This window comes from Apis laboriosa, unplaced genomic scaffold (assembly GCF_014066325.1).
Source record: "Apis laboriosa isolate Shangri-la unplaced genomic scaffold, ASM1406632v1 scaffold40_cov151, whole genome shotgun sequence".
Taxonomy (NCBI): Eukaryota; Metazoa; Arthropoda; class Insecta; order Hymenoptera; family Apidae; genus Apis; species Apis laboriosa.
This window is the reverse complement of record NW_025223180.1, coordinates 2,625,985-2,651,261: the sequence shown is the minus strand read 5'-3', so window position 1 is coordinate 2,651,261 and position 25,277 is coordinate 2,625,985. Positions and strand designations below refer to the sequence as shown.

General features: G+C 17.3%; 8 protein-coding genes across 14 annotated transcripts; 3 read left to right on the top strand and 5 right to left on the bottom strand.

The window, feature by feature from the left end:
• Positions 1-217: 217 nt before the first annotated feature.
• On the bottom strand, positions 218-2,392 carry LOC122715775 (exosome complex component RRP42-like). 3 transcript variants are annotated; one of them, XM_043938217.1, is made up of 7 exons: positions 2,247-2,392; positions 1,832-1,833; positions 1,525-1,721; positions 1,118-1,283; positions 828-1,022; positions 516-671; positions 218-384 (listed from the first exon to the last, which is right to left on the bottom strand). In XM_043938217.1, the coding sequence occupies exons 3-7, from the start codon at positions 1,674-1,676 to the stop codon at positions 283-285; spliced, it is 771 nt and encodes a 256-aa protein (XP_043794152.1). In that variant the 5' UTR covers positions 1,677-1,721; positions 1,832-1,833; positions 2,247-2,392; the 3' UTR covers positions 218-282. The 3 variants fall into 3 exon arrangements, with proteins under 3 accessions (XP_043794152.1, XP_043794151.1, XP_043794150.1); XM_043938216.1 differs by having other exon boundaries at positions 516-649; positions 860-1,022; positions 1,832-2,003; positions 2,247-2,373; XM_043938215.1 differs by having other exon boundaries at positions 1,832-2,003; positions 2,247-2,371.
• LOC122715774 (outer dynein arm-docking complex subunit 4) lies at positions 2,389-6,369 on the bottom strand. Of its 2 annotated transcripts, XM_043938214.1 has the most exons (3): positions 6,346-6,369; positions 5,901-6,045; positions 2,389-2,773 (listed from the first exon to the last, which is right to left on the bottom strand). In XM_043938214.1, the coding sequence occupies exons 2-3, from the start codon at positions 6,030-6,032 to the stop codon at positions 2,471-2,473; spliced, it is 435 nt and encodes a 144-aa protein (XP_043794149.1). In that variant the 5' UTR covers positions 6,033-6,045; positions 6,346-6,369; the 3' UTR covers positions 2,389-2,470. The 2 variants fall into 2 exon arrangements, with proteins under 2 accessions (XP_043794149.1, XP_043794147.1); XM_043938212.1 differs by lacking the exons at positions 5,901-6,045; positions 6,346-6,369 and adding an exon at positions 3,481-3,717.
• On the bottom strand, positions 3,712-4,062 carry LOC122715776. Its single transcript, XM_043938218.1, has one exon. It carries the CDS (start codon positions 4,060-4,062, stop codon positions 3,712-3,714), a length of 351 nt encoding a protein of 116 aa, XP_043794153.1.
• An 829-nt stretch (positions 6,370-7,198) lies between the features above and the next one.
• Positions 7,199-8,569, bottom strand: LOC122715869 (probable NADH dehydrogenase [ubiquinone] 1 alpha subcomplex subunit 12). Its single transcript, XM_043938406.1, has 3 exons — positions 8,451-8,569; positions 8,158-8,240; positions 7,199-7,533 (listed from the first exon to the last, which is right to left on the bottom strand). The coding sequence occupies exons 1-3, from the start codon at positions 8,543-8,545 to the stop codon at positions 7,292-7,294; spliced, it is 420 nt and encodes a 139-aa protein (XP_043794341.1). The 5' UTR covers positions 8,546-8,569; the 3' UTR covers positions 7,199-7,291.
• Positions 8,570-9,480: 911 nt separating this feature from the next.
• On the top strand, positions 9,481-10,400 carry LOC122715893. Its single transcript, XM_043938432.1, has 2 exons — positions 9,481-9,737; positions 10,145-10,400. Exons 1-2 carry the CDS (start codon positions 9,481-9,483, stop codon positions 10,398-10,400), a joined length of 513 nt encoding a protein of 170 aa, XP_043794367.1.
• A 3,194-nt stretch (positions 10,401-13,594) lies between these two features.
• LOC122715829 (GTP-binding protein Rheb homolog) lies at positions 13,595-18,271 on the top strand. 2 transcript variants are annotated; one of them, XM_043938331.1, is made up of 7 exons: positions 13,595-13,776; positions 13,858-13,975; positions 14,662-14,780; positions 15,148-15,219; positions 17,535-17,742; positions 17,827-17,956; positions 18,041-18,271. In XM_043938331.1, exons 3-7 carry the CDS (start codon positions 14,732-14,734, stop codon positions 18,128-18,130), a joined length of 549 nt encoding a protein of 182 aa, XP_043794266.1. In that variant the 5' UTR covers positions 13,595-13,776; positions 13,858-13,975; positions 14,662-14,731; the 3' UTR covers positions 18,131-18,271. The 2 variants fall into 2 exon arrangements, with proteins under 2 accessions (XP_043794266.1, XP_043794265.1); XM_043938330.1 differs by having other exon boundaries at positions 13,855-13,975.
• A 1,114-nt stretch (positions 18,272-19,385) lies between these two features.
• Positions 19,386-20,271, top strand: LOC122715887. Its single transcript, XM_043938426.1, has 3 exons — positions 19,386-19,544; positions 19,850-20,019; positions 20,117-20,271. Exons 1-3 carry the CDS (start codon positions 19,499-19,501, stop codon positions 20,183-20,185), a joined length of 285 nt encoding a protein of 94 aa, XP_043794361.1. The 5' UTR covers positions 19,386-19,498; the 3' UTR covers positions 20,186-20,271.
• Positions 20,272-20,586: 315 nt separating this feature from the next.
• Positions 20,587-24,712, bottom strand: LOC122715784 (exocyst complex component 1). Of its 3 annotated transcripts, XM_043938233.1 has the most exons (12): positions 24,378-24,712; positions 24,005-24,319; positions 23,669-23,823; positions 23,365-23,592; positions 22,858-23,094; positions 22,485-22,725; positions 22,176-22,393; positions 21,896-22,086; positions 21,450-21,817; positions 21,182-21,327; positions 20,892-21,086; positions 20,587-20,818 (listed from the first exon to the last, which is right to left on the bottom strand). In XM_043938233.1, the coding sequence occupies exons 1-12, from the start codon at positions 24,382-24,384 to the stop codon at positions 20,666-20,668; spliced, it is 2,454 nt and encodes an 817-aa protein (XP_043794168.1). In that variant the 5' UTR covers positions 24,385-24,712; the 3' UTR covers positions 20,587-20,665. The 3 variants fall into 3 exon arrangements, 2 of the variants coding, with proteins under 2 accessions (XP_043794168.1, XP_043794167.1); XM_043938232.1 differs by having other exon boundaries at positions 24,005-24,712; XR_006346908.1 differs by having other exon boundaries at positions 20,677-20,818; positions 20,892-21,073; positions 24,005-24,712.
• Between the last annotated feature and the right edge of the window lie 565 nt (positions 24,713-25,277).

Below are 25,277 nucleotides of genomic sequence, written 5' to 3'. Positions count from 1 at the left end.
TAAATATATGTTTATATAATTATATAATAATATTTATATAATATATAATATATAAAAATTATATTTATATATAATTATAAATATATTTATAATTTTAGTTAAAACAAAATTATTTGTTTAGATATTAAATTAATAAATTTAAAATAGGCATAAAGAAAAAACATTTATTTTACATATAACATAGAAACAACATAAATGACAAAAATTGAAAATTAAATTTATATTTAAAATTAAATTATATTTGAAATTAAATATTTAATTATATCTGTTATACATATACATTTATCTAAGAAATCCTATTACTTGTCTTTGTCCAAGTTGACTTTCTTCTTTCAGTGCTTTCATAAGACTTTCATTTAAATTTAATCCTATATTTTCACCCATCTGAAAATATAATTTCGTTATTGATATATATGTATATATTATTATTATTATTATTATTATTATTATTATTATTATTATTATTATTATTATTGTATAATTTTAATTAAATTAACATAGGACAATATTATTACTTGTAACATTTTCTTGAAAGTGCTAGGTTGAATACTTCCATAACCTAATTTAATTACTGATGAGATTTTACCATTTGGTAATACTGACATGATTATGCTACTTGCACTACATACTTCTTCTTCTAAAGTTGGATCTATAATATAATTATCACCAATCTATAATAAAATTTAAATAATTTAAAATGGAGATAGTTTTTAAATAAAATAGAATATTTTTCAAATTATTCATAATATAAAAATATAATATAAAATAATATAAATAATATATTATATAATAATATATAATATAATATAATAATATAAAAAACGTACTTTACATAGTGTTACAATAATTGGATAATTACTCGTATCTAATTGAATACAATCGTAAGGATCATCTGATAATTCAATATCTGGTTCTCCACCATCAAGAGTTGCAGCTGTAATTTTTGGTATTTCTGTACTACTTAATGCAGCTTTAACTGCAATTCCTACTGCATCAAAAAGATTACCACCACACTGAAGAATCTACATATATAATTTATTTTTAAAATTATTATTCTTATTATTGTAAATTATTTAAATGTTAAAAAATGTTAATATTTAAGCTTAATTTTATTTACCAAGATATCAACATATATTTTCCAACATTTTTTATGAGGTAAAATACATAATGTTCTCAAATCAAAAGCATTGCGTGTTTGGTAAGCAGCTGTTAAAATATTACTTATTTCAGTTGCTAAATCGTCACCACCTTTTCCTTCAAATGCTGGAGTTGCAGTAGCAGAACTAAAATATTATAGTATTATAATCAATGTAAAATAATTAACAAAATAAATATACTTATTATTTTAACTAATATATTAAATTATAAAATTATTTAATTAAGAAAAATGTATGGTTATTCAAAATTAAATAATTAAATTTAAAGTCTTAATTAAAAAAAATAATAAAATAATTATTTAAAAATTAATACGAAATGTTAAATATATCCAAGATATTCAATTATAAGAGAAATGTTATTTATTACCAATCAACAAAAAATTCCAATTTTCCTTCATTTGGTTTATCAGCATGAGGTATATCAAGTTCTACTTTGATGCCAACAAGTATATCTGTATTTCCTATACGTAATCTTGCTGATCCATGAGTTTGTGGCATTAATTTAGTTTCAATCTCCATTGATCGATATTCACATTGTCGTCTACCATCATTTCTAAAGTCTGCCTTTATTAAAAAATTAAAAAATTATATAATTATAAGTAATTATAAAATAATTTTTGCTAAGAATAAATTATACAAATTATACAAATTTATTTTTATATCTATTAACTTACATCTATTCCATGAAGAATGAAAGTTTTTTCACCAGAACTTAAAATAACTTCTGCCATTATAAAATATTTAATTTCTAAATATTTAAACTAATTTTAATCTTAAACTTAAAAAACAAATGTAATAAATAATTTTAACAATGTTATTACAAATATGCAATTGAGGTTATTTAACCTGCAAGTAATACATTAATACATATTATATTTTATTCTAATAACATTATTATAACAATGTCATAAATATATTATTCTTAATTGTAAAAATATTTGAAATATTTAATAATATTTAATTATTAATAAAAATTAATTTATTTATAGAATATAAATCTTACAATAAATTCTTTTTACATGTGAGCATTTATAAATATGAATTATTATATATCGATTATATTATGAACAAAAAACATTCATTACGTACGTAAATAAATTGTGTGTATATACACACAATTATTAAATTTTCTTAAATTTTTCTTAAATTTTTACACTATATTTTATAAGATATAATTTTTTAAGATTAATATGTCTTTTCCATATAAACATACATATTTTTAAAAATATTTATTATATTTTATTAATAATTTGTTAAAATTTTCAATCAATTTAAAAAAATTTTATATAATCATTTTTTTATAAAATAACTATTTAATTTTTATGCAATATATTTTTTATTGCATCTTTTGCTTTTTGCACACCAAGACGAAATTGTCCGTATTCTGGACGGATTCTCATGCCACGGTAATAATATACAAGACTCATTTCAAAATCACCAAGATAATATAAAGCTTCTGCTTTACAATATATTGCATTAGCCATATTTGCATTTTTCATTTTATATTGTAATGCATTTTCTGCATCCTGCAATGCTTTTTGTGGTTCTCCTAATAAAAGGTGACATTTACTTCGTGCTATTAATGCATTGTTATCATTTGGCTCAAGATCCAATGCCTAGTGAAAACAATAGTATATATTAATTATAATTATACTATATATAATTAAATACATTATATTTAAAATATTAATTTTAATTGTTTTATATAGAAATAATTTTGTAAATGATTTGTTTTAATATTTTATATTGTATAATTACAAAAAATTTAATAAATTAATATACATATACATATATATGTATATTAATCAATGTATATATATATTATATATTATATATATATATAATTATTAATTTAATAAATAAATATATTCATTAATAATAAAATTTAAAATTTATATAAAATTATGCGTATAAATGTAAATATAAATGGTTAATATAAATATATTTGTTTAAAAAAAGTAGAATTTTATATTTTGCTAAATATTTGCTTATATTTACTCTTTTATGTAATAAAACAAATTAATAAAAGAATATCAATTGAAATTTCTCAAATACAATTAATTTTTCATTAAATTATCTTAATTAACTTCCTATTCTAAAATAGATTTTTATTTGATAATGTTTTTTTTTTATTCTATTAAAATAAAGTATTTTATTAAATTAAATAAACTATTTTAATAAAAAAAATTGTTATAATAAATAATTGAATATTTAAAAATAAACTTTAAATACAATTACATATTGATAAACAATTGTATCGAAATTGTATCGAAAAAATAAAAATAATATATTTTATTAAAAAGAAAAGAGAATCAACAAGAACCTTATTAATACAATTCATTGCTATTTTAACATCACCAATTCGCATCTCACGCAATCCTAAAGCTAATATAGCTGTCGGTTCAGTATCTTCTGGCAATTGTAAATTGCGATCTTGTTTTTGCTTTATTTTCAATGATTGTTTAATATCTTTAGTTCCCATATTTACTGCGGCGGCACGATCTTTATCAGTATATATTTCTTCTTGATGCCGAGTACCATTATTCTGTCGATATCATTTCTTTCTTTTTTGAATATTCATTTCTGATTCGATTGATAATTTATTAGACTTATTTCCTTTTTGTTGTTTCTTATCCTTTTTCTTCTTTTTCTTGTCATTATTAATATAGTTCTGTTTATCATCGGTAGACTCAATATTGGGATAAAGTTCTAAAGAAGATGAAATTTTACTGAAATTTGAATCCGATTCCTCAAACTGTTTTGAATTTGAAATGTTTTCCGCGAGCGCTCGCACGTAACTTTGTAATAAATCATGATGGTGCATAATTGGATTTAAGAAACCCATAATTTTCGCATCGATGGCGTTGTGGGTGTTCGTAAATTCTGATACAATTATATCACTCATCGTTTGGTTTTATATTTTTATAATTATAATTATTTTATAATTATTATTATTATTTTATAATTATATTTTATAATCTTAAATTTTTCTTTTATTTTTTATTCTTCTTTTTTTAGTTATGGTAATATAATGAAGTTAAATTTTTTCTTAAATCTTATTTTAACTTTTTAGTAAATATATAAAATAAAATATAAAAAAAAAAGATTGCTGAATGAAAAAATAAAAAGAAAAATTTATACTTTTAATATACTTTTGTATATATTTTTTTAGTTTATTTATCTTCTTTTTTCAAAAAATATTTTATTGTTAAAAAGTATTTAACTATTATTTATATATATATTATATATGAATTATTATTTAGAAAATATTTAAAAATATCACTAGAGTTGTTTGGTCTTTTTTTATAAATTGTAATTGATAAAACGAATATACTTGATGTATTCACGATAAAGAAATAAGATACTAGTTTCGTGTATTGCGTGTGGAAGAGACGTGTGGTTATCGACACCTTTGTGAAGACGTCTTGTTTCCTTAGAAACAATCAACAATTCATACGAAAATTTCTGATCATATATGTACAAAAGAATTTCAAGGAATCTTAGTACTTGTTAGAAACCATTTAGTTTAGCTGTCAACATTCAAAAATTTCTTCGATAGAAATTGATTCTTAATTTATGGTATGAAGTTTTAAAGATATTTAAAAAAAATTTATTTATTTTTCGTTTTCTCATAGAATATATATAAAAAATATTCATTTTTTTTAATTATATTAAAATATATTTTATTTATTGTTATTTATTTATATAAAAAATATTATATTATATTATACTATAAAGGATATATATAATAGATAAGATAAATATAAAAAAATTAACCAAAAAATAAAAAAATAAATTTAATCATAATACATTAAGTGTTTTATTTTATCATGCTTAAATATCTTATTATAGAATAAATTATTAAATATTTTTTAATGATTATTTCGTAATGTTTTATTAATAAAAAAACGAGCTGCTTATTTTGGATTTTATATTATGGATTTATAGTAAAATCTAAAAAATAAACTATTATGAATGTTTTGCTGGTATTTGTAATATGATTACGTTATTTAACATTATAAAAATAAAAATTTAAGAAAATCAATAATAAATTAATATTCATTTCATCATTGTTATAATATTTTTTTATATATATCTTTTAATAGTATATTTTATATAAAATAATAATATATCTATAGTATATTGAAAAAATAATTGATAATACATAATTCTCAGTTTATTACATTATAATTATAATATTATATTATAATATACAATATAAATTAAAGTAAATATTTGTCTTAAATATTTTAAATTTGATTTAAATATAATATATAAATATATTATATAATTCTTATAAATATATATATATATTTAATTATATAATAATATAAAATATATTATATATATTTATAATTCTTATAAAAATAAAAATAAAAAATAAATTTTTATATGAAAATTAATAATTAATATAAGTTTTTCATATTTTTAAATAATTATAAATCGTATAATATTTATATAATTATATTTTTGTTTTATGTAATTTCGTATTTTATTATATTTCTATTTTTATTATTTATTTATTTATATTTATTATATTTTATATATTTTTCTTACTATAATTTAATTAATTATTTCTAATTATTTGTTTTTAAATATAATATTTTTTTATATTTTTTTTATTTATATTCATTATTTATATTTTATTATATTTATGTATTTTATGAAGATCAAGAGAGAAGTACTTTTATTTTTTTATGATTGTAAATATGCAATAAAAATGCTTTAAGAATTAAAACTTACTTTATTATAGAGATATATAGCCTTATTATAATTGCCATTTTTTATATGGACCATCGCTTCGTCTACAAATAATTTTTTTTCTATTGAAATGAAATACTTTACTTGCGATTTTACTTTGCCATGATTTACCATATTGATTTAAAACCTATAATATTTGTCAAACATTTATAGATGTAATTAATATATTTATATATTAATCATAAAAATTCAACATTTTTGTAATTATATCTAATATATATTATTGAATAAAGCACTTAAATAAAAAAAAAATAATTATTGAATGTTCAAAATATCAAAACATATTTTAATACAAAAATACATTTATAGAAAAAAAAATATTTTAAGAAATTATCTTTTATAGACATTTGATATATCATTCATCCTTAAATTATTCTTAAATAAAAAACAATTTTTTTAAGTAAGTGATTTTTATAATTTTACTTACATAAAACAAATTTTCATATTTTTTATTTTTTTGATATGAATTCTTATCAGATGATATAAACTTTAATTTACGTTCCAAACTTTTTTGTCTATACTTTTTATGTCTCCCTACTCTTGCTAATCAGGATTAATCAATATGAGAGTAGTAATAGAGGATAAAGATAAATATTTTTTACGACGTTTTATCAACAAATAAAACGCGAATATTCTTCGTTATTTTTGTAGTATATTTTATATTATAAATTATAATAATTTTAATAAAATTATACTTTTTATAATATATAGTATTTTTAATATTTTTAATTTTTATAAAACTAAATAATAATTAATATTAATTCTTTAAATTTTTAATTTTATTAAAAGAATGTAATTAATATTTAAGAATATAATTAATTATTAAGAATATTATTAAGAATATAATTATTAAAATAAATAATAAATTATAGATAAATAATGCTTATTTTACTTCATAAATTTAAAAATGTTTAAATTAAAATAGTTTGTAATTTATTATTAAAAAACTATGCATATGTAATAATAGTTTTAATAGAATTAAAATTTATAAAGTAAGAAATTTTTAATAAAATAGTTTTTATTTTTAAAATTAGTTGACAAGAACTTCAATTTTAATGAAAAAATAAATAATTTGAAGTTTTAAGTTCAATATAAAATATATATATAATAATATATATATATAAAAGTATATAACAAAATTTTATTAATAGATAAGATTTTAATAACGATTAATTAATCAGTAATAAATAGAACATATATATATATAATAGAATATAGAACACAATCAATAATAAAAAGAACATATTAAATGATTATAAATATCAAGATTTACTATAATATTTTTTATATAAATAATTTATTTACATTTAATTACATATTATCTTTGTTTTCATTATAACTACTTTAAGCAACTCTATATAATAAATTATATATTATTGTGATGGTTTCCATGGTATAATTTTTGGTTTTGTAGTACTATAAGGCATATAAGCTTTGTTGGTACCACTTAAATTTGGTTTATGATCTGCCATCCATTTATAATTTGGCCGACTTAAATCTTTAGAAGGAATTAAATCTGTTTTATAATGTAACCATCCAAACCATTCTGCTGGGACTTGAGATCCATCATAATCCAAATAAACTGCTTCAGAATATATCACCCATCGATTCCTACCTGTTATATATAACAATAATAAAAATTTTGATTATAAATAATTTTTCAAGAAATTTACTCAATAATATGTCAATAATTAATTTATTCAATAATTATCAATAATATTAATATTCTTTTTTTTAACTAAATCTTGTTATAAAAAAAATATATTTATTAATATAATATATAATATTATTAATATAAATATATATTATTTAATTGAAATAAGAAAATATGATATAATAATAATTTAATATATACAATATTATAATATATATAAATATTTTAGTATATTTTTAACGTTTAAAAAAAATAAGTTTAGAAATTCATAAGTTTAAAAATTCAAATAGATAAATATTATTTTTAACAAATTTAAACATAGTGATTTTTATATAATATAAATAAACATATATATATAAATAAACAATAATAATTATAATCATAAATTAATTAATATAATTAAATATTTATAATTAAATATAAAAATTTAAATTTCATAAATAAACAAACAATACAAAGACAAATTAATGTAATATTTTAATAAGTCATTGATATATTCTTCAGACTACAGAATATATGATCTATATATAAATGAACCTATATCATATAATCCATATAATCTATATCATTTAATCATCAACTTACCATAGAATAATGAATTATTTTCATAATATTTGTTTCCATATTTGTCTTCACCCACTAACGTACCTGCTTTTAAAGTATCCATTCTGAAAATATTTGGAATGTAACATGATTATTCACATTAAACTATTTTTATATATTTATATAATAAATAATTTGCAATATTCAATTAAAATCAATAATTTTATATTTATAAATATCTACAAAATTAGATTTGCCAGTGTAGAATTTTTTAATAAGGCAATTATAAATAGAATTGATATAAATACTACTTAAATAAATAATATCATAATAACCTGAATAAAGTATAAACAGAATTTAAAATACCACCATTTGCTTTTATTATATTCCATAGATTATAAATTTTATCCACTCCTAACTGTTTCGCCATATTTGTTTCTAAAGATATACATTCACCATCTACATATATATATTCATACAAACATGTGACTTTAACTATATAAATTTTATAGATGTCTTACTTTAAGTTTAATAAGAATTTTTATATGTCATATACTTTTTATACAATATAAATGTTTTTTTTACAATAATATGTATAACAAAATGTCTTTTTTATTTTATAAATATATAATCAATCTTATGAAAATAGAGTATAAAATTATCAAAATATAAATTAAAATAATTTATTGTATTTTTGTCTGATTTTACATTTAAAAAAATATATATATTATATATTTAAATACAAGAAAATTATAAATAGATATTTCTTATAAAATTTTAAAGTTTTATATATATTTATATATATTATATATATTTCATATATATATTTCGTATTAGGAAATAGTTTAAAGAAATATATAAATAATTAAATTTAATTATAAATCTATTTTTAAGACTAATTTACTTTTAATTACTAATTTAAATAATTTTTATATGTATCAAATATTAATAAACAATATTTTATTTTTATGTTTGCATATTACAATACATATATTTTAATTTATTTAATATTTAAAAAAATATTAAATAAAATAAATTTTATTTAATTATTTATTATAATAATTATAATACTTATTTTATTTTATCTATATCTAAAATTATTTATTTTAATTTATTATAAATACCATTATTTCAAATTCTTAAATAAATCTTTTTAAATTTCTTAGATTGTAATTTTGAATGCGTTTGTTTTTTATATATTTACTATATTCATTTACAAAATTTAAGTTTAACTATATCAATATCAATTAATAATCATATTATTTAATAATTTAAAAAATTAATATATTTTTTGTAAATATTAATTTTAATTAATTTTCGTTTCAAATGACAAAAATAAGATAGGATAAAAATAATCATTTCATTATGCAAATGTTAATAAAAAAAAAGCAAAATAAATATAATAAGAAAAAAAATAATCATAAAGAAAAGAAGAAATATAAAGATAAAGTGACTAAAATTAAAAGAGAAAATAAAGAAGAGGAGGATAAAAAAGATGATGAAAAAAAAGAAACACAAAAAAAACTTAAAAAACCAGCTGAAGATGTAACAGTATTTACCTCCGCCATCGATCCTTATGATGTTCCTTTACAATGGTGGGAAACCGAACATATAAGATATGCGTAAGTTATAATTTTTATTGCTCACATAATTTTTTATTTTATTATATTATATATTTTTATTATTTATATTTCAATTTTTTATATTTACATTAAAAATTTATATATAAATCAAGACATGCTTTTTGATAATTTTAATAATTATATAAATAAAAATTATTTAATAAAAAACAAAATAAAAAAAGCAAAATGTTAAAAACAAAAAAAAATTAAATAATATTATCAAATTATTTGTATAATATTAAATACAATTATAAATTCTAAATCCTTTCTAAATCCTACGTAGATGCGTATATATAAATATGTGCTTAATTTAATTTTCATTTCATAATAATAAAATTTATAATATAATGTTTATAATAATAAAATATTACTATTTTTTTTAAATTTTATCGACACATTTGTTATAGAATAAATTATCCACCAGTTAAATTTCGATTAGAGAAAGTGATGGGAAGTCATATTGTACGATTAACTGATCGTAAGTATATGATACTTCTTATGGCTAAACTTTATGAAGATCATGTAGAACAACAAAATATTCGTATCGAGAAGAGAAAGTTGCCACTGCCATCGATGATGTCTCGATTATTAGAAATTTCTTATAAAACACTTTTTGAAAAGATGCAAGAATCTGGATATGGTAAATTAAAACTTTATGAATAAAAAATAATTGTAATTATGGTAATATTTGTATAATGTGGTAAAATTAAATATAATATGTTATATAATAAATATTAAAAATATTAATTATGCTGATATATTTGTTTTTTTATTACATAAAATTTTTTTATTATTTTTTATTTATATTATTTTATTTATAAAATTATTATTTTCTTACATAAAATTTTATTTATATCATATTGAATATACATAATGAAAAATATATATTACATAATGAAAAATAAAATAAATATTGTAAATATTGTATATATATCTACGTGTATCAATCAAAACTTTCATGATTCCAGAACACAGATTGTTTCCACAAATCATATAAACTAGAAGAAATTTTAATTTTGGGTTCAGGAATATATTTATATTCATGATTAGACCATCCAAGTGTTGCCAAATGATTGCTAAAAATTAAAGATGTTTTTCATTAAAAAAATTATTAATAATTATTTAAAAAATTATTAATAGTGTTTATTTGTTTATTTATTGTTTATATAAATATGATATATATATATATATATATATATATATATCAAAAATACGAAAAATTCAAATTTACTTATGTATTTCTTCTAATTCGTATTTTTTAGGTGCTTTTAATCGTGGTTCAAATATTGAATATTCTATTGGATAATAATACATATGGTAATGATCTATATGAAGATTTTCCTTTACTTCTTTCCTTTCCTTTAATAATTGCAAAAAATCTCTTAATACATTCCTAGGACTATAAAATATAAATTGTCAATGTATAATATATTTTCTTTACTAAATATCTATAATATAAATAGTTAAGCTAATTCAAAGTAATCTAAAATATTAAATTTAATATAATTTGATATAAATCTAAAAGAAATATAAATAAAATATATTTGATAAATAATAATTAATTTGATATAATATTAAATATAATAATAATAAATTTGAAAAATAATTTTTCAAGATTTGCAAAATTAAAATTTAACTTTACTTACAATCCGAAGAGAAGTCCTTGAGATATAGTAACCAACAATGTCGTTAAAATTAAAATAAGCTAAAAATCATTAAAAAAAATTATATAATTTATAAAATTTATTAAAATTTAAATATTTTTATGTTTGTTAAATTTTGAATTAAAAACATATATTTTACACGTTGATTATTAAAATTATCACTACAATTTTAAAAACAAAAGTTATGTTTCTTGAAGAACAACTTTTAAATTATGCACGAGATATCTATAAAAAGAAAAATTATCACCATATGGATTTTTTAAAATATCAATGATTAAAATGTAAAATAATCATATTATTATATATTAAAATATTTATGATTTACTTGTGACAATTTTATTTTCATGATAAAACGTCAATTTGTAGATTCTAATAGTTGTCTCCGATGTGGATCATAGAACAAACTAATAATTCCAATAAAGTAGGTTGTCCTTATATCTATCCGCTTACCTACTCTCTTTTTCTTCGAATCTCGGAATTCTTTTCGTTTCTTTTGTTCATAGATATTCTTATTAGATTTCTTGTTATTACAAAGGAAAGTATAAACATGTAGAAGTATATAATTATTTAACGATTTCTACTTTCGAATTAGAATATATCTTTTGCTTAAAAAAAAAATTAATATTTTACTTGATTGTTTATTTAAAATAGTTAGTAACAACAATTTATGAAACTATAATGAAATAATAATCTTTTTTCTTAAAATCATAATGATAGAATAATTAATATAATAATAACTACAAAGTATTAATTATAATTAATAAATATTCATTTATTTAATTCAATATTATAATTTTTATAATTCAAATTTTTGTCTCTAATCTACAAAATTGAAATATAATTTTATTTTTTTTTATTTTTTAGAAGATAAAAATCTTAATTTATAATAAAAACAAATATGTAATTTTAAATGAAATGATTTTATATTTTTAATTATTTATATTATATGATTTAATTAATTTTATTTAATTTAATTATTTATATTAATGATTTTATATTTTTAATTATTTATATTAATGATTTTATATTTTTAATTATTTATATTGTATTAAATTAAAGAACTGTATGAAATTATTTCAAAAATGCATCTTAATTTGGATATTTAGTTATTCGGAATTTCCAATTTATAAAATATTTTATACAAATAATATTATGTTGAATTATATACTTTTTTCTAATTTTTTTCATTTCTTTGATTTTTTTAAATTATATATTTTATGACTATTTTCTATTAATTTATAAATATATTTATTAATAAAAAAATATTTTCACATAGAAAAATAAACTGATTATGAAATCAACTTTCATCTAATTGTATACAATTTATAATATATAATATAATATAATATATATATAAATATATAAAATAAAAATATGTGTTTGTTTTAAAAAAGAATAAGAAAGAAATATATAGTAACAATAAATACATCTTTTAATATAATAAGTAAAATATTAAAGTTTATATATAACGAAAAAGAAAAAAAAGAAAATTATAATATTTATATTTATAAACTTATATACTTTTAAATTGCTATATTTTATAATTGTGATTCTTCAAGATTATTTTATTTTATTTTTTTAGATTCTTTATTCTAGAGAAAGTTTTCATTGATATTGGCTTGTTATTATATATAATCTGAACCGGTTTTACTTTGATTTTTCATAATATATATAAATAAATTTTATACATTTTATCAATTTTTAAAATACGCATTAATTGATTTGAAATACATATTACTGATTAATTTAATAAATATATAAAATTATATAATATAATTAATTAATAATTAATTAATAATTTTAATACCGAATAAAATAAAAATTTTACTGAATAAAAAATTCTAATTATTGTAGATATTAAAGAATTTCATTTTAATAAAATTTGTAATTTACAACTTTAATTTATTTCACAATATTCATTAATAATAAATAATATTTATTATTAATAAATAAATAAATAAATTTATTAATAATAAATAATATCTATTATTAATAAATAAATAAATAAATATTTTACAAAAAAATATATTATAAAAATTAAATAACAAAATAATTACAAAAGAAATGAAATACAAAAAATTTAAATTTATTAATTTCTATATTATTCGAATAGATGGCGTGTTTGTTTGAAATATCCGCTAGTACGCATTCATAGTCATATCTATTATTATATATTTTTTAATAAATATAATTTGATAAATGAGAGAACGTTATAAGCATATTTTTCTTAAATATTTAAAAGTTTAGCGATTATGTTTTAAAATATATAATGGTAATTAATGTTAAACGAAGTGTGAAGTTCTTTGTACATAATATTCAAAGTGCGTAGTTCATCGTTTGCTTCTAACTTCCTCTTACAAAAATTACATTTCTATGTAAGATACTAATTTAAAACTATCGTAGTATATACAAAAATAATATAAATATACATATACATATATTTTTTTTTCCAGTAGTATTTAAAACGTCACATAAATATCAACTTTTTTATTTGGTTAATTATTTGATGTATATATAATAGAAGTCGATATGTTGATTAATATGAAACGCATCTAATGTATTTCTTCTCTTTTGGTGAGTAGTGCATGTGTATATGCATAATAAATAATAATTCGTATAATAAAATAGTAATTCGATAAAAAATATATTTATGATGAGTGCAATTCTTCCATTACAAAATAAAAGTATGTAATTTTGCAATATAATTAATAAGTCTATTATCCATTATAATACCTCCATAATGAGAGAATATATATGCATATATTTATGTAAATTATATGTATTTTTTCCCCCCTTTTTTCTCTATTTAATAATTTTTTGAAAAATATTTATTAAAAAAGTAATCAACTATTTTCATATATCAAATATGATTTCTAAATATATACATATATATGTCTATGATTTCTTTGTTTTATTTATCATTGAGATTTAAATTATAATTAATTATTTTTATGAAATAAAATTTTTCTAATAATAAATAAAATATATTAATAAATATATAATATTTATAATATATATTATTTTAATATGAATTTAAGATTATGAATTAAGAATATTATGTATGATATTTGTAGACTATGTATGATATATATATAGGTTTGTTAGAATTTTTTTATCACAATGCTATAATCTGATAATTTTTAAAATAATTTATAAAAATGGATTTTATTTTCATTTATTTATTAACAAAAAATATATTTTTATATATTTATATTAAAATTATATTATTTTAACATTTCTTATTCTTATTTTATATATAGATTTTAATTGGAGCATGTACCAGACTTTATGGATTACAGTCATAGCGTTTGTATTTATAAATGCTAAAAAATGCCACCAAAACAAAGAAAAATAGCTATTATGGGTTATAGATCCGTAGGTAATATAATTTGTTATTGTAATTAAATTATTTTAATAATTTAATAAATTATGTAAATAAAGCTAATTTATTTGATAAATAATTATATAATTAATAATTATTAATTATTAATTAAATTTATTATTAATAATTATTATTTATAATTAAATTTATTATTAATAATTATTATTTATAATTAATTAAATTTGTATATATCTTTAAAAATTAAATAAAAAATGAAATTTTATTATATCATAAAAGTAAAAATTATATTTCAATTTTAAAAAATATTTATATAAATATATTTATATATTTAAAGTATTTATATATACAATATGATATTTAAAAATATATTTTGAATAACAATTTTTTTTATTAATCTTAATAGGCAAGTCATCACTGAGTATACAATTCGTCGAGGGACAGTTCGTGGATTCATATGATCCTACTATAGAAAATAGTAAGAAGTACCTGTATCGTCTTACACGCTACTTCAAAGATTTCTAATGACACTGTTAGTAGTATTTTCTGCACATTTTGTTAGTAATTCATGCTGTAAACAAGCAATAGATTCATGAAAACTTATTATTGAATGAGTAAATATTTTATTGAATGTACTTTAATGAGTAAAAAAAATTTTTTGAAATAAAAATAAAAATCTTTAATATATTTATATTAAAATTAATTATCAACTTTTTAAATTAATATTTCTTTTTAATTTTTATTATTTATAATATAAAGAATCTATAAAAAGTTGATAATTTGTTGATAAGTTGATGAATATATTAAATCCATTTTATTTTTATTCAATAGAAATTTTACTCAGATAAGAAAATTATGCAAGACAAAGTTAAAGTTTACTTTTCTATATTTCAAAGATATATTTTTTTAATACTTCAGTTTCAAAATTGAATATAAATTTTTAAAAGATTCTTTCTCTCTCCCTTCCTCCCCCCCCTTCTCTAAAAATTAATTTATAATATATATTAATAATATATTAATAATATATTATAAATATAATATAATATAAAATATAAAATATAAATATAATATAATATAAAATATAAATATAAAATATAAAATATATTAATAATATATATTAATTTTAAGTATTAATTTCTTGCAAAAAATTTTCTTATATAACCTTATATATCTCTTTTAATATTTTTATAATTTTTATTATAATAAGATTTTTTTAAATTTGGTTTTATATATATATATATATTTATAACATATATAAATGTTTACACATTAATAATAGTAAAAAGTAATTATAAAAATATAATAGAATTTTTTCTTTTTTTTTTTAAATATATAAATTTTATTCTTTTAAATTCACTCTATATAAATTATAATATATTTAGTTTATTAAAATTTAAAATTTAATTGTATTTATAGATAACATTTTTTTAATTATATATGTATTCATATGCTATATACAATACTTTTTCTCCATGATATATGAACATATTAATTTATATATTTTAGTAACTGTTGTTTACAATAATTAAGGTAATAATTTAATATTATATATAACATTCATGATTTAATATTTATGTTGTATTTAAAAATTTTGCTTTTAATAAGATTATTTTACATGTAAAATAACTAAAATTATTTTTTTTTATTTATTATATATATATTTTTTTATTATATTATTATTATATATTTTAAATTAATAATTAAAAAAAGTTAAAAAATTATTTTAAAAAGTGTTTACTTATATATTATTATATATTTTACTTATATTTCATTTTTATTTTATAAATTATTAATGAAATTTCTGCTTATTTAATTATTCAAAATTCTTATGTTCAAAGAAACTAGTTAAAATTATTATTAAGTAAGTTAACTCTAATTTTTTGCAATAATTAAACTTTTTTTTTATATATAATATTATATATATATATAAAATATTTTTTATATATATATATAAAATTCTTGTTTGTTTTTTAAGATATTAATATTAATATTGATTGTAAATATTAATTAATATTATATATTTTTTGCATTATTGTGATTTCAAATGTTTTACTGTTGCAAAATAAGTAAGTTAAATAAAATATGTGCAGATTATGTAGATTTAATAATTTTTCATTTAAAAAATAAATATAATTTAAATGAAAAATATATATAAATATATTACTTATACAACATAAATAACATATACTTTGTCTATTTAATAATTAATTGATATATTATTTAATAATTTCATAATTAACATTACACATTAAACAAACAAATAAATTAAAAATTTTAATTGTGTTATATAGAATTATAATATAAAAATTTGGAGATCTTCATGAATTTGTTTGGTTTTCATGAAATACTAGTCAATTTTATTTTATTGTACTTTATATACAAGTAATGTTCAAGTACAGAAAATATTTTATTAATTGAATTAATTTACATTATGTGCGATTTGTATATAATTTAGGAAGTACTATTAACATTACAAAATTAATATTGTTACAGCATGATATATTATTAGCAATATGCATGAATTCTTGAGTTATTAGTTTTTTTATTCTATATAAGATTTAAAAATTATACAAAATTTATTTATAATTGTATATGTAATATAGTAGCACCTTACATCTTATCATTAAATTTTTCTTCAAATTACATATAATAATAAAAAAAATGTAAGCTTTTTGTTAATAAAGATTAATTCAATTTATTAAAAATTTGATATAAAGATTTAAAAGATGTGGGGGTTCTACTATTTTATTTTAATTTATTTTCTTATACAAATAATTTGAATGTATATTCCAGCGTTTACAAAAAGTACTCGAGTAAATAGTCAAGATTATGAAGTTAAATTGGTAGACACAGCAGGTCAAGATGAATATAGTATATTTCCAACACAGTATTCTATGGACATTCATGGTTATGTCTTAGTATATAGCATAACCAGTGCTAAGAGTTTTGAAGTTGTACAAATTATTTATGACAAGTTATTGGATATAACAGGAAAAGTCCAGTATGTCATATTATTATTTATGTTATTAATTTATAAAAAAATTAGTAATAATAATATTTTAAAAATATTCTTTATAAATTTCAGTGTTCCAATTGTATTAGTAGGAAATAAAACAGATTTATATGTTGACCGAATGATAACAACAGAACAAGGTAAGCGATTGGCAGACTCTTGGCATGCAGCTTTTTTAGAAACAAGTGCAAAACAAAATGAGGTAAGCTTATTTTATTTGTTTCTTTTTTTTTCTTTTCTGAATTATTTAGAAAAATTTTAATTTAATTTTTTAATATTGCTTCAGTCTGTTGCAGATATTTTTCATACACTATTAATTGAAATTGAAAAAGCAGATGGAAATGTACAAGAAAAATCAAATTGCATTATTTCTTGAACTATATTGCTAAAACCATACATTATAATATAATGTAAATGTATAAAACCAAATAACAAAATTGGCATTGTATTAATATACGTCCAAAAACAAATTAAATGTAAAAAATATCAAAAATATAAAATAGAACATGTAAAACAATTATGTCTCTTTTTGTTATATAAATTAAAAATATTATAAATATCGTCTATTTGAAGAAATATCCAATTATAAGTATTTTCATTATTTATTTTTGTAATCACTATTTAACAAAAAAAAATAGAATTATCTATGTTTATTTATATTGCGTATAAATATAAAATTTAATATTTTAGATACAATTTTTTAAAAATAAAATACTTATTGACTTAAATTTATGTAATTGTTTAAAACATTTATATCTGTTGAAATATGCTGAAAAATTTTCATTACAAACAATTTTTAATATGTAATTATAAATGTTATATAATAAAGCAAAAATTAATTGAATATTTGATAAAAAATAAAAATATATGGGAATCGCAAATATTTTTATTTTTTTTTTGTTAACTTTTTATTACTATTATATGATAACGGAAGTATCTCTTGAGGATAAATTTTGCAGAAATATAGATAAGGAGAAGAAATAGACAGAAATGAATTAAAAAGCGCTATACATTTAAAATGTCTAAAATATCATAAATGAAATTATAAAATAAAGATAACATAATAAAAATATAAAGATAGCAAGAGAGGAATAAAGATAGAATAAAAATTGATCATCATCAGCATCATTTTATGAGTATTAAAAATATTTCTTTAAAATTTCAAAAATGATACTGAAATGACATTGATTCTCAATTCTTACTTTACCTTATCCTGTCTTTGAAGCTCTTGATTCATACTATAAAATGTCATTAAATATAATTTTATTATTTTCTTTTTTAATTAGAATATATATTAATCTTTAATGTAAAAAATAAAGATATTAGTCTCATTATAATGTATTACAATATAATAGTTATAATATAGTAATATAATAATTTATGTAAATATAATCATGTAACAAAATATTTTTTTTATTTCTTATTTATTGAAATTTACTTTCAATTCCAATCATTATTATTAATATATTTATATTTTCAATCTGAATCAAATCATTGAGAATCATCCACTATAAAATTGAAAAGGAATCCTAATATCCTATGAGACAAATGTTACATCTATTTTATTCTTCGTTTATGATTCTATGAAACAGAATTATCAAGTGATTTTTCTATCTAGCTATTGTATGTTAATAACAATCGCATGCGCAATAAGTATTGAACGTTTTATTTCATCAACCTTCTCTTTAATGCTGTCCGAAAATCTACGTATTAAGTATTAAAAGTTGAATAATAAAGAATAAAAATGTTACGATATCTTTTCCAATCAATTACTCGAAACACAAGAAGTAGTAAGTTAATAATTATAATATTATTATATAACAATATTTATATTTTAAATAATTTGAAATAATTTATTATTAAAGAAACCTTACATAATATTAATTTCTTCTATTTGATATTGCTTAAAAATATATAGTAAATAATTTTAAAATCTAATTTATATATATATGTATTTTTTTTTATTTGATTCAATTTATTAATACTTTCAATTAAAATTATAATTTTACAAAAAACATTTTTACTTATAAAAGTTACTTATACTAACTTTTTACTTATAAAAGTTTTAAAATATTAATTTTAAAAATTTTTTAAGATATACGATTTTATCATGGTAATAAAATTCCTGATAATGTTAAACCACCATCTATGGATGAAGTGCTTGTACCATGTGGCTCATGGAAAGAAGCAAATGCTAAAGCTCGAACTAAATATAATATACAATTTATAGCTGGTGTTGTTATACTTGTTGCAACTATAGCATTTGTATGTATTAATATAAGTTTTTTAAATTTGATTAAATTATATTTATTCTTATATTTTAATTTTAAAATATTTAAAATATTCATATTTTAATTTTTAGGGTAGAATAACTGGTGTACTTTGGCTTAACTTTCTTCCACCAACTCCAAAAGATAAAGATTCTGAATAAAATGAATTTAAATATAGTATTATAGCACATATAGCAAATATAATTATTGTATTGTAAAAACTAATAAAATATTTCTATTTATAGTATATTTAATTTTTATTATATGTATATATATATATAAAAAGAAAAAGGGAAATATTTTCTGGTGATTTAAAATATATATTTTATTTTGTTTACATTTTTGTATTTAAAATTGTATAACTTAAAATTATTTTAATGCATTTTGAAAAATATTGAAAAATTATTAAGAAATTATTAAGAAATAAAATATTTAAATTAAATTTCATTAAATAAATAAATTCATTATGTCCTTATTTATCAAAAAGATTTAAATTTAACAAAAGTTTAAATAATAAAAATTAAATATTTACATTTTTATTTATAGAAAAAATTATTATTTTGCTAATATGTTATTTAAATCTAATAAATATAATTGTTTCTAATAGATAAAATTTCACAATTTTTAAATTATCAAATTTTTTAGTGAGATCGAGCTATTTCTGAAAAAAATTCTAAAATATCTTGTATAGTAAATTCAAGAGTTACCATACTATCTGGATAGCATCTTTGAATTAATTCTTCTATATAAATATATTGTGCAATGAATTCACCTTGCATTTCACGCCAAACGACCTAAATAAATAAATATATAATAAATAATTAAGTACAGAAAAAGAAAAATAACATATATATATTTTAAAATTACTTGTAATAAATTTTCTTCTTCACACAAATGTTTTTCAACTTTTCTATATAAATTTTCTAAACCTTTTTTAACTTCTCGGGCGGGATATTCTTTTACAACACGTCTAAGTTCTTGTTTACTAAAGGCCATTTGATAACTAACTTCAGATTCTTTAACTCCAGCACCAACTTTTGCTTGCACGCCTTCAAAAAATAACTATAAATACATGTTATATATTATAATATATAAAGATAAAAAGAAATTATAAATGTAAAAATGTAAAATAAATTTAAAAAATGTAAATTAGAGACATTAAGTTTTTCCAAAGGTCTTCCAAAATATTGTGTAACATATGCCCGTAAAGCATCCTGATATTTTTGTTTAGCTTCCTTTCGTTCGTGATCAAGAACAGATATTTTTAATTGTGATAAAAGATCATATAAATGATGAAAATTTTCTGAAAATAATACAATACAATATTTAATTTACTGAATAATTTATTGAATAATTAAAAAATAAAATTAATATATATTTAATAACTCATCAAAAAATAAAATTAATATATATTTAATAACTTACCCATTTTAATAACTTCTTGTGGAGTTTTATGATGTTCCCTGCTATGAATAACAATAGCATCAAACATTGTACTTACTAATTTAGTATACCATTTCTCAAGATCAATTTTTCTATCTGAATTTTTAAAAATTTTTTCTGCTGTTCGTGCAAATGATTCAAAATTTTCTACATATGGTAATATACCACATTTATTTCTACGATTAACTTTAGTATCACAAAGAATTGATTGTAATTGTGTTTGCATGAATTTATCAAAAGCTCTTTTAACTTGAATTAGAGCAGAAGCAAATGTCATAGATAAAAATGAACCAATATCTTGTGCTGACATAACATGTTGTGATAAACGTACTAAGACATACATACACCAACTGAAATTTTTTTCATTAGTTGTTTTCTTTAAATAAATTTAAAAAAAAAATTAAAAATCAAAATTTATAAAGACTTACAAACTATCTATTTTATCCAAAAAGGCAATAAAATTATTTAATTCACTTTCTAGTGATGGAAATATAGCTGCCATTGTTGCACGTACTTCTTCATTTACTTGTCTTTCTAATTTTTTACTTGCTGTAGAAGTCACTGATCCTGGACTTGCAGCCCCATTGCTAACATTATCTGTTTCTTCCATTTCACTACTCTATTTAGATATATATTTAGATAAAACACAAATAGATGTAATTAATTTTTAAATATTTTAATAAATTTCTACTAAAATAATTTACATACTTTTGATGGAGAAAGAACAGAATCTAATTGTAGAAAAGAAATGCAAAAAGCTTGTTCTGCAAGACAAACTGGTTGCATTTGAGAAAGCATACAATCAAGAACTGAATCTAAAAGATTTCCTTCTCCTACAGGTGTCCATATTTCACCACTTAATAAACAAATAGGTGCAGGATTCAATAAATCTTCTACTTTTTGACCACTAGATTTTGATGTATTTGCTTAAAAAGTATTTTTTGTTAAAAATTATAATATAATATTATAATATAAAAATTTAAAATATAATAGAAAAGAGAAAAATATAATATATACCTTGAAAACGTTTACAAATAAGCTTATTTCTTGCTTCCTCAAAAAATCTTTTCAAATCTCTTTTATATAGTTTACTCATTGTATCTGTATAAACTTTAGTTAATTGTACAAAAGCTTTATTATCTAATGCTCTTAATAATTGCATTAATTCTGTATATGGTTCAAGTTCATAATGAACTGCTTGATGTGTTGGAAGAATTAAATCAGTCATTGATGTTGACATATCTCCAATATCATTACCCTATAAAAACACTATAATTTAATATTATATTATTATATATTTTAATATTATATTATATATTATTGATATTTTAATTATTCATATAATAATTAAATCTATATTATTATATATATTATATAAATATATATATACCAAATGTATAAAGAGATTATTTAGATGTCTAGCTACAATCACAGAAAATTTTATTCTAAGTTTATCAAGTCGTCTCTTTTGTTCTGTTACTGCACTTAATTTATCAAGTCCTGGTGGTAGAGGAGCTGTTATTGCTTTTAAAAGAGCAGCACCTGCTTGGCTAAGTACATCTTTTTCTCCTGGAAGCTCAGCTTCACTCAAAATATGTTGATGAGTTGATGAAATATCTAATTGTGACTTATAAAATTATTTTATAAAAGAATTAGAATTAAAATTATTATAAAATTAGAATTTTACATATAATATAAAAATTAAAAAATATATTTACTTTATATATATAATAAAATATATTATTATAAAAAATATATATTATTTTAATATATATATAAAATGATAATTGTGTATATATATGTTAAATTTTTTAATGTAAAATTAATATAACTATTATATATAGTTAATTTTTTAGAATAAAATAATTAAATTATAAATTTTATGAAAATTACTTACAATGACTGTGTTCAATTGATCTAATAAAAGTCGTGCATTATTATTAGCTGTATGAATAGCTTGATTTTTTTGACCTACACGTGCCATAACTTCTCTAATCCTACCAAGGGCCTCATCATAAGCAGCTAGACGAGCTTCAACAATAGAAGCTTCAGTTATTGCTATTTCTATACTATTCATTAATTGAGTTACACGAGCTTCTGATGCCAAAACTGATTGCACATTTTCCTATATTTATTAATAAAAAAGATTTTGAATAAAATATATAATGGATTATTGAAAATTATTAAAATTATAATTTTACCCCATCAAGAATTGAAAGATCTTTAGAAAGAGTTTCCATAAAAAGTTCAGCATTAGAAACTGCATATTCACAATCTTCCATCATTTGTTCTAAATCAGCAGCTTCTTTTTCAGTGATAGGTTGATAATCAGATGAAATAGGGGACGTTAATAGTTCTAAAAATATTGCAATATTAAATTAATTAAAATTATTATATATATATATATAATCATAAAAAAATGCAAATTGTTGTAACACAAATAAATAATAAATTGATTACAAAATATGTATATATATAATATTATATTATAATATAATAATATTTATAATATTAAAAAAGAAAAATATTATTTTTACCTGGAGTGAAAGTGATACTATCACTTTCTTTTAATGAACTAGGATCTATGAGCCATTCTTTGGGAATATTTCTAAATTGTGGTCTTTGAGCTAAATTACATGAATAAGTATATAAATTACTTATAAATGTTCTTCGTTCTTGTGCTGTTGTCACTGACCATTTATATACTTTATCAATATGTAATTCTATATCCATAGAATCATTTTTTACACCATCCACAATTTGTATATCGCTTAAAGACCAAGATTGTTTTTTCTTAAATATATTTTTGTCATTTTTTTTTACTTGATATAAAAGTAAAGATGCTGGTGAATCTGTAGTTGTAATTAAACATAAAAAACTCATCTTCTTTTTTTTATATGCCTTGCTTACATAACATATACTTAATAATTTTTCATCGCTAGGTGTGAATACTTCTCTTTGTAATGTATGTCTTATTGCAGCCATAATTATGATTAAAGTTTTATGTTTTGAATAAAATATAAAAGATGTTACTTTAAAATAATAACAAATGTAAGTTTATTAACTTTAAAAAGCCTTAATAATAAATATTTTTTAAATACTTTCATAATATGATAGTTAACAGGTTAGTATACTTTAATTTTAAATACATATTTCTTAATTTTATAATTTATTATAAATTTAGGAGAATATAATTTCATTTCAAATCATAATATTAATCACAGTTTATTTAACTTGTTAAAATCCTGTAAAATAAAATCTGACAAATTCTTGTTTTACTGATATAAGTATTATATAGATATATATATAAGTAACTTACATGAATATACTTATATAAATCCATATATATAAAGAAATTTTAATATATGATCTTTATTTTATTGTTAATTAATAAAAAATATAGTATAATTTTAATATTAATATAAATATAAAATGATTAAACAAGAAATAAAAATAAATTTACAAATATATTATGATTATTAAATTTGAATTTGTATGGATATAATAGTAATGCATATAATATTAATGCATATAATATTGTTATATATTTTAAATCATTGAACTTAAGCTTTTAATAAAACAATTTTTACAAAAATTACAAATAATTTTAAAACTTTATAATTAATTATTTAATATATAAATATATAATAATACTTAATATATAATAAATATATAATATATTTAATAAAATCAAAATTAAAAAGTTTAAATTTCGTATAAAAATTTCTTTAAACATTAAATTAATCTATAAAATACAAGTTCGTTTTTAATTAAAAATTAATAAATTATAAAAATAGATAATTACTAAAA

Bases quoted from the DNA above. Each gene is read 5' to 3' on its own strand.
- LOC122715775 (XM_043938215.1), bottom strand. From the start codon at position 1,888: ATGGCAGAAGTTATTTTAAGTTCTGGTGAAAAAACTTTCATTCTTCAT. The intron at 1,722-1,831 runs GTAAGTTAATAG...TTTTTAATAAAG, and splicing joins TCATTCTTCATGGAATAGAT to GCAGACTTTAGAAATGATGG. The intron at 1,284-1,524 runs GTAATAAATAAC...ATAATATTTTAG, and splicing joins TTGGAATTTTTTGTTGATTG to TTCTGCTACTGCAACTCCAG.
- LOC122715774 (XM_043938212.1), bottom strand. From the start codon at position 3,639: ATGGGAACTAAAGATATTAAACAATCATTGAAAATAAAGCAAAAACAA. The intron at 2,774-3,480 runs GTTCTTGTTGAT...TGTTTTCACTAG, and splicing joins CAATGAATTGTATTAATAAG to GCATTGGATCTTGAGCCAAA.
- LOC122715776 (XM_043938218.1), bottom strand. From the start codon at position 4,062: ATGAGTGATATAATTGTATCAGAATTTACGAACACCCACAACGCCATC.
- LOC122715869 (XM_043938406.1), bottom strand. From the start codon at position 8,545: ATGGCGAAACAGTTAGGAGTGGATAAAATTTATAATCTATGGAATATA. The intron at 8,241-8,450 runs GTTATTATGATA...AAATATTTTCAG, and splicing joins TCTGTTTATACTTTATTCAG to AATGGATACTTTAAAAGCAG. The intron at 7,534-8,157 runs GTAAGTTGATGA...TATATATAACAG, and splicing joins AAATAATTCATTATTCTATG to GTAGGAATCGATGGGTGATA.
- LOC122715893 (XM_043938432.1), top strand. From the start codon at position 9,481: ATGCAAATGTTAATAAAAAAAAAGCAAAATAAATATAATAAGAAAAAA. The intron at 9,738-10,144 runs GTAAGTTATAAT...CATTTGTTATAG, and splicing joins ACCGAACATATAAGATATGC to AATAAATTATCCACCAGTTA.
- LOC122715829 (XM_043938331.1), top strand. From the start codon at position 14,732: ATGCCACCAAAACAAAGAAAAATAGCTATTATGGGTTATAGATCCGTA. The intron at 17,743-17,826 runs GTATGTCATATT...TATAAATTTCAG, and splicing joins GATATAACAGGAAAAGTCCA to TGTTCCAATTGTATTAGTAG. The intron at 17,957-18,040 runs GTAAGCTTATTT...ATATTGCTTCAG, and splicing joins CAAGTGCAAAACAAAATGAG to TCTGTTGCAGATATTTTTCA.
- LOC122715887 (XM_043938426.1), top strand. From the start codon at position 19,499: ATGTTACGATATCTTTTCCAATCAATTACTCGAAACACAAGAAGTA. The intron at 19,545-19,849 runs GTAAGTTAATAA...AAATTTTTTAAG, and splicing joins TACTCGAAACACAAGAAGTA to ATATACGATTTTATCATGGT. The intron at 20,020-20,116 runs GTATGTATTAAT...TTTAATTTTTAG, and splicing joins TTGTTGCAACTATAGCATTT to GGTAGAATAACTGGTGTACT.
- LOC122715784 (XM_043938232.1), bottom strand. From the start codon at position 24,452: ATGGCTGCAATAAGACATACATTACAAAGAGAAGTATTCACACCTAGC. The intron at 23,824-24,004 runs GTAAAAATAATA...CAATATTTTTAG, and splicing joins TAGTATCACTTTCACTCCAG to AACTATTAACGTCCCCTATT. The intron at 21,818-21,895 runs GTAAGTCTTTAT...AAAAAATTTCAG, and splicing joins TTGGATAAAATAGATAGTTT to TTGGTGTATGTATGTCTTAG.